Raw genomic sequence first — 21,051 nt, 5'->3', positions numbered from 1 at the left:
GATTATCCGTATTCATGGTAGCATCCACATGAATGTAGAAGTGTTTAGAAACATATTCTTATTTACAATAAAAGTGGCTCCAAACTGATACAATACATTATTTACCATTCATTTCTATTAGGCGCAAAATAATCTGAAACACAACCCAAACAAACAGCAAATGCATCCAACAAATTTGTAGAGTCACAAGCTTGATGTACCCATTGCGTGCTATGAATATGGGACCAAATACTTAACTTTGTACTACTTTAATACACATACAAGTGAATTTGTCCAAATACTTTTGGTCCCCTAAAATGGGGGGACTATGTGCTGTAATTTCTAAACGGTTCAACTGAAATGGATGAAAATAACCTCAAATTAATGCTGACAGTCTGTGCTTTAACTTCATAGTCATTGTTTGATTTCAAATCCAAACTTTTTGAGTATAGAGCCAAAAGAATAAAAAAATGCTTCACTGTCCCAATAATTACAGAGGGTACTGAAATTCATATCATAGGCCTAATAGTACTGTAGAGCTCTTTTTACTTGCACACAACGTAGCTGGATCGCCCCGTCCTGCCCCTAGGGGTTCACCGCCCTGCAGCGCCCCAACCCAACACACCCCACTCAGCTTTAGGATCTTAGTGAACCATTAATTATTGGTTTTAGGTATGACAGGCCAAGGCCAGAGGGACAACCAACAGTACGGCAGACCCCCAGGGCCAGGACTGAGCAGCCCAGCAGCTAGGGATTGCCTAAATAGGGATCTCCCCTGACGTGGGCATGTTTTCAATACAGACTCCTTTTGTCGTACAGTATTCCATATAAGGCATCCAGACCTTATAAAAGTTGCACAGTATACCCTTAATCGTGTAATAAATCAAATCTAGTGATGCATTTCTTAGCCGCTATAAATGCTAGATTACACAATTTCTTCAGATAACAGTCTCCAGTATCAACATTTCCAAGCAAACAAAAACAGGGAGACGGGAGAATCTGTAGACATACTGAGATAAAAGAACATACTCTTTGCCAGAATTCAGCCAGCCTTCACAAGAGCATAACATATGCAAATATGTCCCCTTGTGTTTTACACCTCGAGCAGAGGAATTACATTTCTGAGTGCTTGATATTCAGTTTCACTGGCATATAGTATGTTCTATGGATGGTCTTAAACTGCAGTAATTTATGTCTGAGATTATATGAACATGACTGGGCATTCAAACATATCTGTATCTATTAATCATCATCAATAGTGTATCCCAGGTCATTGGGAAAAGCCTCCATCAACCCTTGATACAGTTTGGAAATCAACTTTTAGAGGTTTGTCAGACTGCCTTAAAATAGTTTCAATCTTTGAAGCTTCTGGCTTGTCCAGTGTTTGAATAAGGTGTTGCATCTGCAAAGGTTCACCTTAGCGCCACCACAGACTGGTCTTGCACAGGCTGGTCTTCCACAGACTGGTCTTCCACAGACTGGTCTTCCCTGGTTTCCTGACCCTGTTGAGACCCCAGTGTGCAAAGCTGTGGTCAAGGCAAAGGGTGGCTATTTAAATATATTTTTATTTGTTTAACACTGTTTTGGTTACTACATGATTCCATATGTGTTATTTCATAGTTTTGATGTCTTCACTATTATTCTACAATGTAAAAATAAAGAAAAACCCTTGAATGAGTAGGTGTGTCCAAACTTTTGACTGGTAGTGTATGTGATAAAGTGAATGTCTGAGGCCCTAACCCGCAAATATAGAAAATGCGCTGTACAGTGAGAGATGGCGGAACGATTTTTTGACAGCTCTTTTTAGATAGGCCTATGTTTCTGCTTATAATTTCTGACACTTTTGCTGTCTATAATTAGATACATGCAGCTTCTCTTCTGTCATTAGCCTACTTGTAGCCCTAGATTAGACTAAATAAAACCTTGCTCACCAGAATAATGTCATACATCGATAGAATGAACGCTTCAATCTAGTTGACATCGGTTAATTTAGTTTTCTCTTTCCTCTTTCGTCTCTGACTCTCGCGCAGCAAAGACATTTAGTGACCTGGAAGAAAATGCAATCTGGAAAGATTTTTAGATTTTAGTGCATAATTGCCAAATTACATCAGTTTGATCGGTTTGAAAGGGAATTAAAAGCTGTTAAAACAACCCAACATGTTTCTGATAAGATTTCAGTTCAAGTGATGCTTATTTTATGTGGTTGAAATACTATCATCAGCTTTTATGATCATTTTACTGCAAGTAATGCTTAATACTGCAGGAGTTAATATTATATTAGTCTATGTGAGAGGACATAGACCTACAGTCAGTGTTAAGATTTCAGTTAGGCTACTATTCCATTTAACCCGTCTGAACAGTACAGTTCCCTTGACGTGCCATTTTGAAGTCCCCGTCTTGTGACTGTCGAATTTGTATAGCGCCTCACAATCATCACATTCACTGCTATCATCCTCTTTTACCACTTCACCAAATATTTCCCCAACATTAGACTTCTGTTCTGGCCTTCCCTTCTATTTATTTTCAACTCTCCATTTTGCAGCTTTTCTCTTATTGAATTAAACTTGTTTTGCCAAAGTTCCCAAAAGCATTTGGCAATATTTGGCGCGCTACATTTAGGCCCTAAAGCTTAATTAGGCTTAGGCTATGCACTAACACCAGATAAGAATAATGAATGGAAAACCTAAATATAGCATATAGATATGAATTGCACAAGAATTATACATTTATGGATTTTGAATGCATTCCTGCTCATTTTGTATTCCTTTCATTCAATCTGATGCTTCTTCACATTAAATTAATGCACAATCATAAGGCTTTGGGAGACAATGTCCTGTTGCCTCATATAATGTATCAATGCTTTAGTTGCCTCAGTCCCTCTTCACTGGATCTTAATGGGCCATCCCTTTAGTGTGGCAAATCAGAGCGTTAGCAACTGTTTGCATGCTATCAGACTGTTAGCATCTATGCTATCTGTGCTATCATCCAATGGGCCATCCCTATAGTGTGGTTATTCATAGCATTATACTATCAAGGCGTTAGCATCTATGCTATCAAAGTTTTAGCGTATATGCTATCGGAGGTTTAGCATATATGCTATCAGTCCAATGATTCCTGCTCTGCTATCAGCTCTCTGTCTCTCTCCTCTCTTTCTGTTCTGTTCCTGGCACCTGTACAGCAGTACAGCCAGTGGTGGAAAAGGTACCCAATTGTCATACTTGTAAAAGTAAAGATACCTTAATAGAAAATGACTCAAGTAGAAGTGAAAGTCACCCAGTAAAATACTGCTTCAGGAAAAGTCTAAAAGTATTTGGTTTTAAATATACTTAAGTATCAAAAGTAAATGTAATTGCTAAAATATACTTAAGTATCAAATGTAAAAATATAAATCATTTCAAATTCTTTAAATTAAGCAAACCAGACGGCACAATGTCTTTCTTGGGGGGAGGGGGATAGCCAGGGCCACACTCCAAAACTCAGACATAGTTTACAAATGAAGCATTTGTGTTTAGTGAGTCCGCCAGATCAGAGGCAGTAGGGATGGCCAGTGCGTGAATTGACAATTTTCCTGTCCTGCTAAGCCTTCAAAATGTAACGAGTACATTTGGGTGTCAGGGAATATGTATGGAGTAAAAAGTACATTATTTTCTTTAGGAATGTAGTGGAGTAAAAGTAAAAGTTGTAAAAAATATATATAGCAAAGTACAGATACCCCAAAAAACTACTTAAGTAGTACTTTAAAGTATTTTTACTTGAGTACTTTACACCACTGCAAACACAGCACACCACCATCCAATAATTTTAAAAGGAGGGATAAGAAAAGAATCCATGAAGATAAAGCTTGGGAAGAGGTTAAGAGAGGCAACTGCATATTTGGACAGAGACTGAGGAGAGGAAACAGCACGAGGAGAGGGGAGGAGGGAGAGAGGGAGACTGAGGGAGAGACGAGAGGGTGGGGGAAAGAGGGAGACAGAGGGAAGAAGTGAAAATGGGGGGAGAGGCTATAGAGAGAGAGAGACGAGGAGGGAAAGAGAACGCAAAGAAGGAGGGTGAATAGATCAGGATCATATGGAATTGGAAGGAGGGCTGACAAAACGAACATCCATTAATTATTCTCCTTTCTCCTCCCTGTGGGTCGGGTCCACAGCTGAGGGCAGCCAGGCCCACCAGATTAACTCCCTGAGGCCCACCAGACTAACTCTGGCCTCGGGAGAGGAGCAGAGCTCTAGCCCTGGAGGGGTGGAGGAGTGGAGGTCCTGGGGAAGGCGTGCAGTGGGATTCATGGCCGTGTGTGTGTGTGTGTGTGTGTGAGTGTGCGTGTCTGTGTGTGAGTCATAATGTTTACAATGAGATATTTTTGTTATTCAGCCGAACTGCGTCATCCTCAGCTTCACCCCTGACACCAGACGGGCACCCCCCTCTGCCTCTCACTGACCCTCTCCCTCTCACCCCCTCTTGCCCCCTCACTGGCCTGCTGCATTTTTCACCCAGCTCATTTTAAAGACGCAGTCATATCCAGCTCTCACTCCCTCTCTTCCTTTGTGTCTCTTTATCTTTTTTTCTTTCTCTTCCTCCACGTCTTCCTTTCTGTCTCTCTGCCTCTGTCTGTCACTGTTAAAGTAGCCCTATATCCATCACTCAGGACACTCAGATCTGTTGTTAGATAATACCATCAGGGTTGTGTTCATTAGGGCACACTGTTGCAAAACCATTGCATGCCCTAATGAACACGACCCTGTTACTACATGGGCCTGCGTTGCCCCTTTAAGAGAACAGCCCAATACAGGCTAATGCGTATTGACCTGATGATGCTGTAAGAGAGGTACAGTGGGCAAGATACTTACTCCCAGGCCTGTTTTAAGCTACATTCTGGAATCTGTGACTACACGGCCGGTGACCCCGTTGCCTCTTTAAGAGAGCGGCCCAGTGCTGGGTAATGAGTGTTAACCTGATGATGCTGAGAGAGGATCCATGGGCCAGAAACAAATTCCCAGGCCTACTTAATTAAAAGGGCAATGAAGCAGCTTCCAGTGTGTTGCAGAGAGACTCTCAGCTGTAGGGCTCTGACGTACTATACAGTGCCTTCAGAAAGTATTCATACTAGGGGTGTGCCCATACTCTTATTCGTAATCAATTCTGTAAATTGACAGTTGATAGTCAGATCGGATGATACTCGTGATCGGAAAAAACGGAAGTGTTCTAAAATGCCTAATATGTTGGAAAAATACCTCCCTGCACATTCTCACTGCAAAAAAGCTCCAGATTAGGAACAGCGTGCGGAGGGGTGTGTGTCTGTGTGTGTCCTCAACTTGCAGCGGGCAGCCAAGTTTGCTGTCACTCAGTCGGGATGCGTAGCAGCATTGCGTCTTTTTTCCCTACCCTTGCCCCGCTTGTTAGACATTATGCACATTGATAGCTTGATAGCAAACGTTCTTGCCATGTGATTTATCATAGTAGCAGGCAGCAACAATCTAAATGATCAGACCGAAAACATGCAAGGAAAGTTGATTGGGTGCGATGGAGAAATACAGTTTAACTCTATCCAATCAACGTACAGCTCGCCCTTCTCTTTACAGAAAGCCAGTTGAGTTATTTAGACCTCATAGAACCTCGCACATGACTGACTGACATGAGAAAGATGCGTGCTGGCACCCTAAAATTACATGGATAAATACAAAAAATACTCTGATCATAATCGTATCCAGAAAATTGCCCATATCCGTAACAATACTCGTTTTGTCCTACTAATCAGCACATCCCTCATTCATACCCCTTGACCTATTCCACATGTTGTTGTGTTTCAGCCTGAATAAAAAATTGATTAAATATATATTTTTTCTCACAAATCTACACACAATGTCCCATAATTGTTGCTATTTTATTGAAAATGAAATACAGAAATATCTGTATTCACAACCCTGAGGCAATACTTTGTAGAAGCACTTTTGGCAACAATTACAGCTGTGAGTCATTTTGGGTAAGTCTCTTTCTATAGCTGGATTTTGCAACATTTGCCTATTCATCTTTTTTAAATTATTCAAGATCTGTCAAATTGGTTGTTGATCATTGCTAAACAACCATTTTCAGGTCTTGCCATAGATTTAAGTAGATTGAACTCAAAACTGTAACTCGGCCACATGTTTTGCAGTATTACTTTAGTGCCTTATTGCAAACAGGATGATTGTTTGGGAATATTTTTTATTATGTACAGGCTTCCTTCTTTTCACTATGTCAATTAGGTTAGTATTGTAGAGTAACTACACTGTTGTTGATCCATCCTCAGTTTTCTCCTATCGCAACCATTAACCTCTTAAGGATCGGACCCTTTTTTTCAATTTTCGCCTAAAATGACATACCCATATCTTAACTGCCTGTAGCTCAGGACCTGAAGCAAGAATATGCATATTCTTGATACCATTTGAAAGGAAACCAAAAAAATAAAATGAAACACTTTGAAGTTTGTGGAAATGTGAAATTACTGTAGGAGAATATAACACATTAGATCTGGAAAAAATAATACAAACAAAAAAACATGCGTTTTTTTGTTCCATCATCTTTGAAATGCATGAGAAAGGCCACAATATAATATTGCAGTTTATGTGCAATTTAGATTTTGGCCACTAGATGGCAGCAGTGTGTGTGCAAAGTTTCAGATTGATCCAGTGAAGCATTGCAATACTGGACTATTTTGTATCAAGTGTGCCGAATTGGTCAATTTATACATTTTCAAGTACATAACTATAGATAACATAGAAAAATGATATGGTAATACAAAATGTAAGTTTACACACTCTCAGGAATGTCATACAATATGGATCATTAGCTTAACCTCTACAGGATCGGTGTCCCGTATACGGGACGGTTGAGCTAACGTGCGCTAATGTGATTAGCATGACTGTTGTAAGTAACAGCAAACTTTACAGGACATAGACATGTCTTATATGGGCAGAAAGCTTAAATTCTTGTTAATCTAACTACACTCTCCAATTTACAGTAGCTATTACAGTGAAACAAAACCATGCTATTGTTTGAGGAGAGTGCACAACAAAAAACTGGTGTGATACATTCACCTCTGAAGGTAAATTATGTACTTACATTCAGTAATCTTGCTCTGATTTGTCATCCTAAGGGTCCCAGAGATAAAATGTAGCATAGTTTTGTTTGATAAAATCAATTTGTATATTCAAATGTAGGAACTGGGTTCTACAGTTTGAACCCCTGCTTTCATTGCAAGTTCAAGCGTACTGTTAGCTAGCTTGCTAACGTTAGCTAGCGGGCTTGCTAGCTAATGTTACGTGTATGATCTGTGTAGTAATGTTATGTATAGAGCCATTTGCATTGCTAGTTATATCCTAATGTTAGCCAGCTAACATTGAACCTAACTTGTTGGTTAGCTTTAGCTACCTGTAGATTCATGCAGGGTAGTAATGTTATGAGTTGGGATTATGCTTAATTGTTGAGCTAGCTAGCTAGCTACAGTACCAGTCAAAGGTTTGGACACCTACTCATTGAAGGGTTTTTCTTTATTTGTACTATTTTCGACATGGTAGAATAGTAGTGAAGCCATCAAAACTATGAAATAACACATAAGAAATCATGTAGTAACCAAAAAAGTGTTCAACAAATCAAAATATATTTTATATTTGAGATTCTTCAAATAGCCACCCTTTGCCTTGATGACAGCTTTGCACACTCTTGGCATTCTCTCAACCAGCTTCATGAGGAATGCTTTTCCAACAGTCTTGAAGGAGTTCCAACATATGCTGAGCACTTGTTGGCTGCTTTTCCTTCACTCTGCGGTCCAACTCATCCCAAACCATCTCAATTGGGTTGAGGTTGGGTGATTGTGGAGGCCAGGTAATCTGATGCAGAACTCCATCACTCTCCTTCTTGGTAAAATATCCCTTGCACAGCCTGGAAGTGTGATTTGGGTCATTGTCCTGTTGAAAAACAAATGATAGTCCCATTAAGCGCAAACCAGATGGGATGGCGTATCGCTGCAGAATGCTGTGTTAGCCATGCTGGTTAATTGTGCCTTGAATTCTAAAGAAATCACTGACAGTGTCACCAGCAAAGCACTCCCACACCATCACACCTCCTCCTCCATGCTTCACGGTGGGAACCACACATGTGGAGATAATCCGTTCACCTACTCTGCGTCTCACAAAGATACAGCGATTGGAAACAAAAATCACAAATTTTGACTCATCAGACCAAAGGACAGATTTCCACCTGTCTAATGTCCATTGCTCGTGTTTCTTGGCCCAAGCAAGTCTCTTCTTCTTTTTGGTGTCCTTTAATAGTGGTTTCTTTGCAGCAATTCGACCATAAAGGCCTGATTCACGCAGTCTCCTCTGAACAGTTGATGTTGAGATGTGTCTGTTACTTTTATTTGGGCTGCAATCTGAGGTGCAGTTAACTCTAATGAACTAATCCTCTGCAGAAGAGGTAACTCTGGGTCTTCCATTCCATTTGCTTGATGGTTTTTTCGACTGCACTTGAAGAGATTTTCAAAGTTCTTGAAACTTTCCGGATTGATTGACCTTCATGTCTTAAAGTAATGACTGTCGTTTCTCTTTGCTTATTTGAGCTGTTCTTGCCATAATATGGTATTTTACCAAATAGGGCTATCTTCTGTATACCACCGCTACCTTGTCACAACACAACTGATTGGCTCAAACGCATTAAGAATCAAAGAAATTTCACAAATTAACTTTTAACAAGACACACCTGTTAATTGAAATGCATTCCCGGTGACTACCTCATGAAGTTGGTTGAGAGAATGCCAAGAGTGTGCAAAGCTGTCATCAAGGCAAAAGGTGGCTATTTGAAGAATCTCAAATATATAATATTTGTTTAACACTTTTTTTGGTTACTATGTGATTCCATATGTGTTATTTCTTATTTTTTATGTCTTCACTATTATTATACAGTGTAAAAATAAAGAAAAACCCTGGAATGAATAGGTGTCCAAGCTTTTGACTGGTACTGTACATGTCTAAACAAAAGACTCCACTATGCAAGAAACCATTTCACAGTACCATTTACACCTTCTAACAAGCTACATACAAACCAAAAACATTGTTTAGAAAGTAGCTTTTAGGCCTCCCGAGTGGCGCAGTGGTCTAAGGCACTGTATCGCAGTACTAGCTGTGCCACTAGAGATCCTGGTTCGAGTGCAGGCTCTGTCGCAGCCGGCCGTGACCGTGAGACCCATGGGGCGGCGCACAATTGGCCCAGCGTTGTCCAGGTTAGGGGAGGGATTGGCCGGCAGGGTATTCTTGTCCCATCGCTCACTAGCGACTCCTGTGGCGGGCCGGGCGCAGTGCACGCTGACACGGTCGCCAGGTGTACGGTGTTTCCTCCAACACATTGGTGCGGCTGGCTTCCGGGTTAAGCTGGCATTGTATCAAGAAGCAGTGCGGCTCGGCTGGGTTGTGTTGTGTTTCGGAGGACGCACGGCTCTCGACCTTCACCTCTCCCGAGTCCATGCAGGAGTTGCAGCGATGGGACAATACTGTAACTACCAATTGGATACCACGAAATTGGGAAGGGAAAAAAATATATATATATATATATAGAAAGTTGCTTTTAGTTGCCTGGTTTGCTAGATTGACATACTGTATACTAAATTCATTTTTAAACTGATGGGTTTATTGGTGTTAAAATTCACCAGTTATGCTATTTTGGACCCCCAGGCTGCTGATGTCATGCAGCCTGTTGTTTTTGTGTTTATACTTTTTCATAACGACAAGACAAGTTTGATGTCGGACAACAATAGAATGTTCATGAGTCCCGTGTAGCTCAGTTGGTAGAGCATGGCGCTTGCAACGCCAGGTTTGTGGGTTCGTTTCCCACGGGGGACCAGTATGATAATGTATGCACTCACTAACTGTAAGTCGCTCTGGATAAGAGCGTCTGCTAAATGACTAAAATGTAAAATGTAAATGATGTCATTGCGACAACTGTATACAGACATGTCGATTAAAGTGGTATTAACCAGCCTTTAGTCTTGAAATATTTGGTTGTACACTGCCGTACTCGCTGTTTAGCACATGGCCTTGAATCCTTAAAGTGATGGGTGGGGCTAAGGGTGTGAACGATGCTGAATGGGTGTAGACAAAGAAGAGTCCCAAAACATTCAAGGACCAGTTTCTCAACAGTGAGGTTAAAAGTTTATCAACATTCAAAGCAGAATTACTTTCCTATTTGTTCCTCAACTGCAGTGCATGATATACAATTTTCTCTACTTTTATCCAATGTAAAAAACACAATTTCAAATGTTGCTACATAAGACCGAATCGAGGCAGTCAGTCATATTTATAACAAAGGGGTTGAATTCTTATTGACTCTAGACATTTCAGCTTTTCATTTTTTATTCATTTGTAAAAAAATTGAAAAACATAATTCCACTTTGACATTATGGGGTATTGTGTGTAGGCCAGTGACAATTTTTTTTGAAATTTAACCCATTTTAAATTCACTACAAAATGTGGAAAAAGTTAAGGGGTGTGAATAATTCTGAAGGCACTGTAGATGGGACAAGATGGCACCGATAGACATGGCAAGCCTAAATATGACTGTGCAACATTTGAAATTGTGTTTTTTTTTTTTGTTTCTAGATAAAAATATTTTATAATTATTTGATGACGCTAACCCAGACACACTTGTCTAAATTGATGGGTCATGTGAAATAAATGTTGTAACCACCCCTCAGCCACATCTAGCTAAGTGGATGAGTCACTATTGTCTAGACATTTACACATGTTCATGAAATACAATACATGGTCGTAATCACCCCCATCCAAACCTGGCTAACTTGATGGGTCATGTAATCATCTGGAGAAGTCTTTTGTTTAGACATGTAGCTAGCTAGCTAAACAATAAACTGGCATAATCCCAACTCATACTACTACCACCAATACAAACTGATTGTCATAGCTGTAATATGAATCTGCAGGTAGCTAAAGCTAGCCAACTAGGTTCAATGTTAGCTAGCTAGCTAACATTAGGCTATAACTAGCAATGCAAATGGATTTCTGATTTGAATAATATTACTACAGATTATACATGTAACATTAGCTAGCGAGCCAGCAAGCTAATGTTCGCTAGCTAGCTAACAGTATGCTTTAACTTGCAATGAAAACCACCTAACTTTACGAGCTGGACTGCCTGTCTTTGCAATTATGTTTTTTTTTGTTTGCGCTCGTTAGCATATTTCGCTAGCAGCCTCCATGGAAATTCGTAGTTACTTGTGCTAATTTTGTTAGCATTCTGGTAGTAGACGCCCAATAGGCGTTTTTGCGCCCTTGTGTACTAAACCGGTAATACCGTAAATCCCGGGATGAGAGAAGGACGGTATGATGATATGAAAATCTGGATACTGCACAACCCTAGTTGGTGTCTGTCTCAGTGTGCCACTTCGGTTCCTGCCACCCTGTTACCACTGCAGCAGTCTCCCAGCAATCTTCCATTCAACAAGCAATACTCATTCATTACCATCCCAAACTAACCCCAGAACTTCCAGGCATGGTGCTCTGCTAGGCTGTGGTGTCTAGTGTATCTCTCAGTGTGCCTCTATCCCTCACTGCAGCAGTCCTTCAGCAAACAGGGCATTCCTCAAACTGGTTATCCCTGTCCCAAACTCAAACCCAGACATAGAAGGCTTAGCCTAATGAATGGAGCGTTCCGGTTCGTTCTAGAAGTAGCTTGATAAGTCTGCAGCCTGACAGAAGTAAATGAAGAGGCAATGTCCCTTTCCAGGTCGAAGGACCATGAAAAAGAGAGCCACCTTTGGTTTTGTACAGGCAGACAGTAGGACCTCAGAATGGCTTGTGGCCTCCTGAGGGCTATGGCTTCAATTTATGCAGAACTACACAGAGAGAGAGAGAGCTGCTGAGTCTGATCTGGGCACACAAGACTAGAGAGAGGGATGGAGACAAGTGTACAGGAACATTGTGAAAGAGATGGGAAGTGAGGGACAGATGGGGAGGCGGAGAGAGGGAGAGATGCAGGGAGAGAGAAAAAACAGGAAGAGATGGACATGGTTGTTAAAAGAAAACTTTGAGAAACTAAGATTAAGTACTCTGTGGTGGGCAGAGATGTGAAGACAGGAGTGTCTGGAGAGATGTGGAGAGAGGGAGATTCTAGGTCCCTTTCCCTCGCTCTTCTCTCTCCCATCGCTCTCTCTCTCTCTGGGCCTCTGTCTTCTCTCTCTCTCCCTCTACTCACCCCTCTCTCTCTTTCTCTATCTCCCTCCTCCTCTATCTCCCTCCTCCTGTCCTTAAAACCAGTTTCCATGAACGCCTCAGCCATTCCCTGGAGTGGGTAGAATAATTTCAGATATTGTCGTGCGTAAAACAAGTTCATCACGTGAGCTCATTCTCAACACTATAAAAAGACTTAACCAAAGAAAAAAACACTTTGACGCAAGAGTTTATATCTGCAACTATTTTTGAGAATTCTTGTTGTTTTCTACTCTCCCTCTCCAGCCTACTCCCCACTAACAATGTTTGTGTGAGTGAATTCCAGATTTCAGAACTGTTACTGGAAACTTGAGTCCTTTTGATCTAGTGTTTTTACAAAGAAAAGTGGGCCAAATGTTCAAACAAATCATATGATTGACTGTATTTTTGGGGGGACGATGGATTTCTTAGCCTGCTCTTAGACCTGTTTGTGCCGTCTTGCCAACTTTTATGGTCATTGTCATGCCAAACCACACAGAGATGGCAAGACAATTTAAACAGATCTGGGACCTGGCTAAAGATTTCTGGCATGTATATCAACTCAGTGGGCTGAAACATGATGAATCAGTCAATCTTGTCTTTTGTCCACAACTCCAGGACAGTATGTGTGTGGGATCCCGGTGGGAATTGAACCCACAACCCCATTGAGAGTATCTACTCTACAGGACTGAGATTCTCCACAAACCTCAGAGTTGTTTATGTGGGTAACTGCTCACTGTCTCTAGGTTCCTGCATCTATTTCTAGCACCATGGAATGGGAGCTATGTGATAAGAATTCCTTTAGCGTCAGCCCTGGAATGGATACCTGAGATATTCAGAGATCTCTGGCTTCTGTCTGTCTGGATTGTGGAATGCCATGTGCTTCTTACTGTACTGTACATCACAGAAAGGGGAATGTGGAAGAGATTCCATTCCAATATAGAACTGTTGTGTCTTTACTTCACTCATTCATCCCTATCAAACTATTAAAGACTCTTTTGACTTCCGTCTGTCTTTGCTCATCTTCTCCACTGTGCCCCAGCTCTGCTGAATGTCATGGAGCTCAGTCAACATTCTGCTCTGCCAGTGTTGTATTTTGGTATTACTTTAATCATTTTATGAATCTTACAGCATTCCTGACTCGTCTTCTCCATTCACCAGGTGATAGCCAGGAGGAAAGAGGGCTCTGGGAAGGTCAAGGTGCTGCTCCACTGGACTCCAGAGGACATGTAAGTAGTATGAACTATCTTGGACACCCTAACTGACTGTCTCGGAAAGGAGTATTATGGTCTATTCAATTAATCTTTGTGTAACCAGGATAGTTCACTTAGCAACAGCCCTGGCTGTTTTCCAGGTATCCATAAAAACATAAACATCACATTGTATAAGTCTGAAAAATTCAACATAAAGCAACATAAGAAATGGATTGATGGGCAGGCGATCGTGTTTGTGCGTGTGTGTATCTGTTGCTGATGTTTTTACGCGTCTCTTTTACATCCTCCATAACTACTCAACATGTTGGCCCCTCGTCCTCACTGGGGCTTGCTCTAAATCACTTACACTCTTGGCTGTGCTAATATCTGTCATGGACATCGGGCCCAGACCGGGTCCTGTGTGTTTTAAGTAGACCCTGCAGAACCTGCTGCTGCCCAGTTTCTCTTCGCCTTGCAGGGCTCTAGACTAACTTTTTCCACTGGTGCTACCAACTTTTTCAATTGATGGCACAAGCAAACGATTTGGTCGCACTCATTTTTGATAATGACCTGACCGTTCCATACAGAACCAGGATAATAATGACTAGCCATCTTTTAAATTAGCATGCCCTTGCAGGGTGTAGTTGCCCTTTAATTCAATTGAGCGCCTAGCAAGAGACCATGTGATGGCAGAGTTTGCTAAACAAATATCCCACGATTTGATACAAATATCGTGATATCTTTCTGCCAGGTAGGCCTACTTTTTAGTCAACATTTAATTGGGAAGATTTTTGGGGAAAGCCTTTACAAATGTTCATTCAAACAGCGCATGATTACTGAATTGCGCATCACAAAGATTCAACCAAGACGTCGGACCAAACCCATTGTTGCAGACTGGATGCTGTTTGAATAAATCTTGATAATAATAATTTTAAAAAGCTAAATGTGAACCAAAAACTAACGTGACCAGCTACATTTTCTTCACTGGCACTCTAGCGACCAATAAAAAATTGGTGTCGCACTGCCAAGTCAAAGGGTCACAAATGCAAGTGTTTTGGTCACAGTTTTGAGCCCTGCCTTGGTCTCTCCACTGAAAGAGAAATGGAGCCCACAATCAGTCAATGCCATCACTGAAAATCCAGCTAGTCCCAGAACCCCAGCTGGACACCTTTTTAGAGGCGTAGTTGGAAAAGTCCTAAGCCTCACTCTGGATGTCTGCCTCCTTTCCCCGTTGGTCAGGTTGGCTCTCGCCAGTCCAGTACAACCCAAACAAATGTTGGTTTCTGGCTTTCTCACAATCGTTCTAATAGTGACTTGGTAGTGTGGCAACTCATCCCAGCCCTGGCCAACCAAGTCCAGGCCAATACTGCTGTGTTATTAAACTAGATTGGTGGTGTTCTGTATTGCGCTCTGCTGTGTTGTTAATGGGATAAATCTACTTGAACAGTGACATGGTGAACCACAGCAGGACAGGCCGGTAGCCTGGGGGAGGTGAGCTCTGTCCTCTGAATCCGTCTCTGCCTTTGAGTGACTGGACCTCCATTGAAGGGATTGCCCTGCCTTCACCCTGCCTCTCTGAAGATTATCACAGAGAGAGAGATTGAGAGACAGAGGGAGGGACGAAAGAGAGAGATGTAGTGAGGGAACAAGAGAGCCAGATGGAGAGAGACAGATGAGAGAGGGAGCTAGCAAGAGAAGGACCAGAGAGATTGCGGGGGAGAGGAAGATGAACTGAGGGACTCAGGGACTGAGGGAGAAAGAGGGAGCAGAAAGAGAGATGGAGATGGAAGGAGCAGAGATGGAGTGGGAGGCAGCCAGAGGAGGGCAAGAGGCAGGATGATTTAATATGAAGGATTGTAACTGACAGCTTCCGATACAGTATCTACCCTCCTCCCTCGCTCTCTTTTGTCTGATTACCCCCCCCTCCCCTTCACCCCGTGTAGGAGCTGAACCATGTGCAGGTGGAGATATGGAGGGGGCAGAGATAGAGAGATGGAGCGCAATGACCAGGAAAAACTTCAGCGATTAATCCAGATAGAGGGAGGGAGAGAGCAAGAGAGACGTGGAAATAGATGGAGAGAGATCAAGAGAGAGAGATGGAATAGACGGTGAGAGAGATGGAGAGAGAGAAATTACAGATGGATAGAGGTCAGGGACCTAGGTCCCAATTCACTCTGACTGCAGGAGAGTCAGTGACGCTACATTGAGTCATACATTCTCTGAGCAGTAGAGCAGTAATAGAGCTTTGGCATTATTCATCATCACTGTCTATCTATAGAAGGAGAGTTGAGAGGGAGGAGATATCACCTACTGAGACTTTTACTGATGGGGTAGAAGTGTGGGTGGCCATATTAGATCGGCATACTCTTCGGTCCATTCTGGGAGTGTGAGTGGATCTATTACTGAACTGTAGTAATATACCCTCACTGGATCTGTGGGGGACAGTATTCATTTGTTTGTGTGTTGGTGTCGCTTTCAGGGAAAAGTTTGTCTTTATGTTTGTTTGAATCCTGGCCCATGTGTTGTAATCTGTTGAAGTCCTAAATCAGGCAGTTTTGGTGGTCATTCAAAGTTAATGTTTAACAAAGACTGCTTAGTATTCTCATTATCACTGTGATCTGTTGGTCATTTACCCAAGTGGTGTGTAGTTCCATCCTGTGATCTGAACCCTGATATCCAGGTCCACTACCACAGTCAAACCGGAGGGTCAGTGTGAAACTTCATTACTGTGTCTGAAAATGTAACTAGCTGTCAGAACTTTACTTCCTTGCTACCTCAATTCCTCTCAAAGCTCATTGGAAAAGAGGCTCCAAGGTCTCCATGGACCCACCCCTTTGAGACTGAGGCATGGAAGAAACAAGGATGGAAGAAGCAAGGATTTGATCACTGGCGGAATCGTTTTCAGACAAAGCCCCTGACTTCTTGTAAGTGCTCAGCAGTGTAAATATGTACTCCAGACATTCATTACCTCCATCTGGATTTATGTGTAACTCTCATTAACATGGCTGTTCTGAAGCTGAAGAAACAGCTCTGCTGTGGTTGTACAACTACTTTGTTTTAGAGAGAGAGAGAGAGAGAGAGAGAGACCCAAATACGTCATTTTAGAAACGGCAAAGCTCTCAGTATAGTGATGCAGGTCTTTAGATTTTGTACACATGAAATTCTGTAATTCCGAACTTTATCCTCAACGTTATATTCACTTTTGTGCGACTCAAGCCGTTTCCCCTACAGCAGCAGCAGTTCCATTCTCTGTGTAGCCTGCTGCTACAGGTAACTGCCAAAATAAAGGAAACACCAACATAAAGGGTCTTAATAGGGCATTGGGCCACCACGAGCCGCCAGAACAGTTTCAATGTGCATTGGCATAGATTCTACAAGTGTAGAATCTATGCCAACTTCCTGTGTGGAAGCCACCCCATCCTTTCAATATACAGTGCATTCGGAAAGTATTCATACCCCATGACTCCACATTTTGTTACGTTACAGCCTTATTCTAAAATGGATGAAATTGTTTTTTTTTCCTAATCAATCTACACACAATACCCCATAATGACAAAGCAAAAACAGGTTTTTAGAAAAATTTGCAAAGGTATAAAAAAAAAAAAAACATATCACATTTCCATAAGTATTCTGACCCTTTGCTCAGTACTTTGTTGAAGCACCTTTGGCAGCAATTACAGCCTCAAGTCTTCTTGGGTATGATGCTACATGCTTGGCACACCTGTATTTGGGGATTTTCTCCCATTATTTTCTGCAGATCCTCTCAAGCTCTGTCAGGTTGGATGGAGAGCGTCGCTGCACAGCTGTTTTCAGGTCTCTCCAGATATGTTAGATCGGGTTCAAGTCCGGGCTCTGGCTGGGCCACTCAAGGACATTCAGAGACTTATCCCAAAGCCACTCCTGCGTTGTCTTGGCTGTGTGCTTAGGGTCGTTGTCCTGTTGGAAGGTGAACCTTCGCCCCAGTCTGAGGTCCTGAGCGCTCTGGAGCAGGTTTTCATCAAGGATCTCTGTACTTTGCTCCGTTCATCTTTCCCTCGATCCTGACTAATCTCCCAGTCCCTGCCGCTGAAAAACATCCCCACAGCATGATGCTACCACCACCATGCTTCACCTTAGGGATGGTGCCAGGTTTCCTCCAGACGTGACGCTTGGCATTCAGGCCAAAGACTTCATTCTTGGTTTCATCAGACCAGAGAATCTTGTTTTTCATGGTCTGAGAGTCCTTTAGGTGCCTTTTGCTCTAGGAAGAGTCTTGGTGGTTCCAAGTGTCTTCCATTTAAGAATGATGGAGGCCTCTGTGTTCTTGGGGACCTTCAATGCTGCAGACATTTTTTGGTACCCTTCCCCAGATCTGTGCCTCGACACAATCCTGTCTCAGAGCTCTACGGACAATTCCTTCGACCTCATGACTTGTTTTTTTCTCTGACATGCACTGTCAACTGTGGGACCTGATATAGACAGGTGTGTGCCTTTCCAAATCATGTCCAATCAATTGAATTTACCACAGGTGGACTCCAATCAAGTTGTAGAAACATCTCAAGGATGATCAATGGAAACTCAATTTCGAGTCTCATAGCGAAGGGTCTGAAGACTTATGTACATAAAGTATTTCTGTTTTTTATTTGTAATATTTTGAAAAATGTCTCGCTTTGTCATTATGGGGTATTGTGTGTAGATAGATGAGGGAAAAAAAGCAATTAAGTCCATTTCAGAATAAGTCTGTAACGTAACTTTCTTGTTTTGCACGCTTTGTACAAAATAATAAAAATGCAGTAGCACAGGATCTTTCTAAATGTAGCTCTTTATTAGCTAGTTATGACTGGCATGTTCACGTGTCTTCGGCCATGATCAACTGAAGATGACATTACCACCTGCGTGGTCTTAACCAATCATAACGTAGTATGAGACGACGGTAGAATGCAACCAATTACAATTCAGTATGTTTACACATATGAATATAACAGTAACAAAATGTGGAAAAAGTAAAGGGGTCTGAATACTTCCCGAATGCACTGTACTTAGTGGCTTAGTGGGTAAGAGCGTTGTGCCAGTAACCGAAAGGTCGCTGGTTCTAATCCCCGAGCCGACTAGGTGAAAAATCTGTCGATGTGCCCTTGAGCAAGGCACTTAACCCTAATTGCTCCTGTAAGTCGCTCTGGATAAGAGCGTCTGCTAAATGACTAAAATGTAAATGTAAATGTAATACTTTGTATCCCTCATTTACTCAAGTGTTTCCTTTGTTTTGGCAGTTACCTGTAGAATGGATGGAGAGGTATCGCTTTAGTCGCAACAAAATGGAATATGATGTTGCGGATAAAGTACGGACATCTAAAGACCTGCTTTGCCGTTTCTAAAACGACATATTTGGGTATTTTTTAAGCCTTTGTTCAGGGCCCCCATATTACACAACAAGGATGAGGAACTGATTTGCTTGGGGTAAGTTTCTCAAAAACAAGTGAAATAACAAACAAAGGTGCCTGAACCCTTCTATGACATGCCATTCATATAAAAAATATAGGTTTGGCTGTAAAAAATAACTTCTCCTTTAAACTCCTAGATGGGCATCACACAGCAGAGCTGTTCAGGGGGGGCCAGCATGTCACAGAAATGGGTCCTCTGTCTCCAAGATCTCACGTCGAGCTATGTACGATTCACTTAGTATAAAGCTAGTTGTGTATTAATTGTCTTCAGGAATAGTCCAATGTAGAGGTTGTCACAGAGATGGCTTATCTGTTTGTCTCGAAGCTTTCACACTCACAGGCACGTCTCAACGTCTAAAGGCTTTCACAGAGGCCAGAGTAGAAGTCAGCTTACCCTCCCCAAATTCTTGGTTGTGTTGCAGTAGAGTGCACTGGTTGTGTAGTATTTGGGTTTAAATGCAGTAGCAGTATTTTGAGTAGCAGCAGAAGGCAGTGGTTGGATGTGTTGTATTTTAGTATTTACGTTCAGGAGAGCAGTACATTGCAGTGGTGGTGTTGTATTTTAGTTCAGATACAGTAACACAGGATTCAATGGGCTAGTCCATTGAGGGGAACTGGGTTTCATTGGCAAGTAGACAGGGATTGTGTGTGTGTGTGTGTGTGTGTGATGTGGGGGGGATTGTCTTCCACTCCCCCCTCCCTCTACTTTTTGTGTTATTAACCACACGTCTTGCAACACACACGCAAACACAATCACACACACATTCTAATAACCATACAACGCCAAGTCCTGGTTCACATTTGCAGTAATGTACAAATTGCTATTCATTAACTTTCTAAAAAACTCCCTTTCTTTTCTCTCTCTCTCTCTTTCTCTCTCCACTCCTTTTGTTCTCTATCTGTGCACGCATACAGCAGTCTGAATGTACAGCAGCGTGTGAATCGCTACCTGTGCTCCGCCCCACTGAATTGGCGTATGAGTGAGTGATTTGGCTGGCTGGCTGCCACCTGTTGAGTGCGTGTGTGTGTGTGTGTGTGTGTGTGTGTGCGCACCATGTGTATCTGTACGTGTGCGTGCGCGAGCCTGTGTGTGTGCGGTGCGTGTGCACGCCGTGTGTGTGTGTGGGACGGGGCTGGGTACCTCTGGGGGCTCCTTTGATGACGCATGTGGTGATTGTGGGGAATGCAGGGGATAGGCAGAGGGAGGGAAGGAGGGGTGCAGTTGACTCACAAAGCTCTTTGTTTCAGTTTTCTGCACTCCTCTACCTATCCTCCTCTACCTCTCAAGTTTCAAATTGTATTAGTACGGGATTTATTAGTACAGGATACACATGGAATATATGCTTACTTGCAGGTTCCTTCTCGACATTGCAACAACAATAAGAAATAATAAAATATAAGAATATGAACATAAAGTAAATGGCTCAGTAGAATAGAATTAACATTTTAGTATAGGTATAACAGAGGAAGGCACAATTTAATAGTCCAATATTTACACGGGTTTTGGGGAAGGGGGGATTGGGGGGCAAGTGTTTAATTGTGCAGTATTTAGCAATAATAATAAGAGTCTGGTAGAAGCAGTTGTGTCTGTGTGTGTGTCTGTCTCTGTGTGTGTGTGTGTGTGTCTGTCTGTGTGAGTGCATGTGTGCTAAGGTGTGGAGAGTCAGTGCAGGCGGTCTGTCCAGTTCAAGTGTTCAGCAGTCTGAGGGCTTGTTGATAGAAACTGTTGGTATTAGACCTCATGCCCGACGGTACAGGAGTGAACAGCTCATGGCTGGGGTGTGTGGTGTCCTTGATGATGCTGCGGGCCGTCCTCTGGCACAGTTTTGAGTAGATGTCCTGGATGGGTGGGAGCACGGTTCGAGTGATTTACTGGGCCGTCTTCACCACCCACTGCACGGCCTTGTGGTCGTGGATGGAGCAATTCCCGTACCAAGCCATGATGCAACTGGTCAGGACGCTCTCGATGGTGCAGGCATAGTATTTGGAGAGGACCTGAGGAGGCATGCCACATTTCTTTAGCCTCCTTAGGAAGTAGAGATGCAGTTACGCAACGGGTACTGTAGGGGTGTGTGGTGTACCTAGGGTTGCAAAGCTACCGGTAATTTACCAAAGTTACCGGAATCTGCAGTAATTGTGGTAATTAACTGGCAATCTATGGTAATTTAGGTAATTTATACTTGAATAACAAAAACAAAAAAATGTATTAATATATAGTATACATTTTTCATATAT

General features: G+C 42.3%; 1 protein-coding gene across 4 annotated transcripts in view; it reads left to right on the top strand.

Annotated features, from left to right (window-relative positions):
- Window positions 1–21,051, top strand: part of LOC121577096 (zinc finger protein AEBP2) — a 62,618-nt gene that overhangs the window by 24,598 nt on the left and 16,969 nt on the right. For all 4 annotated transcript variants that reach the window (XM_041890869.2, XM_041890867.2, XM_041890870.2 and 1 more), the window contains exon 6: window positions 13,365–13,432. In XM_041890869.2, the coding sequence (XP_041746803.1) occupies window positions 13,365–13,432 (68 nt within the window). The remainder of the gene's footprint in view (window positions 1–13,364; window positions 13,433–21,051) is intronic.

The sequence above is a fragment of the Coregonus clupeaformis genome, chromosome 11, assembly GCF_020615455.1.
Source record: "Coregonus clupeaformis isolate EN_2021a chromosome 11, ASM2061545v1, whole genome shotgun sequence".
In the NCBI taxonomy this organism is placed as follows: Eukaryota; Metazoa; Chordata; class Actinopteri; order Salmoniformes; family Salmonidae; genus Coregonus; species Coregonus clupeaformis.
This window is presented reverse-complemented; position numbering and strand designations above follow the sequence as displayed.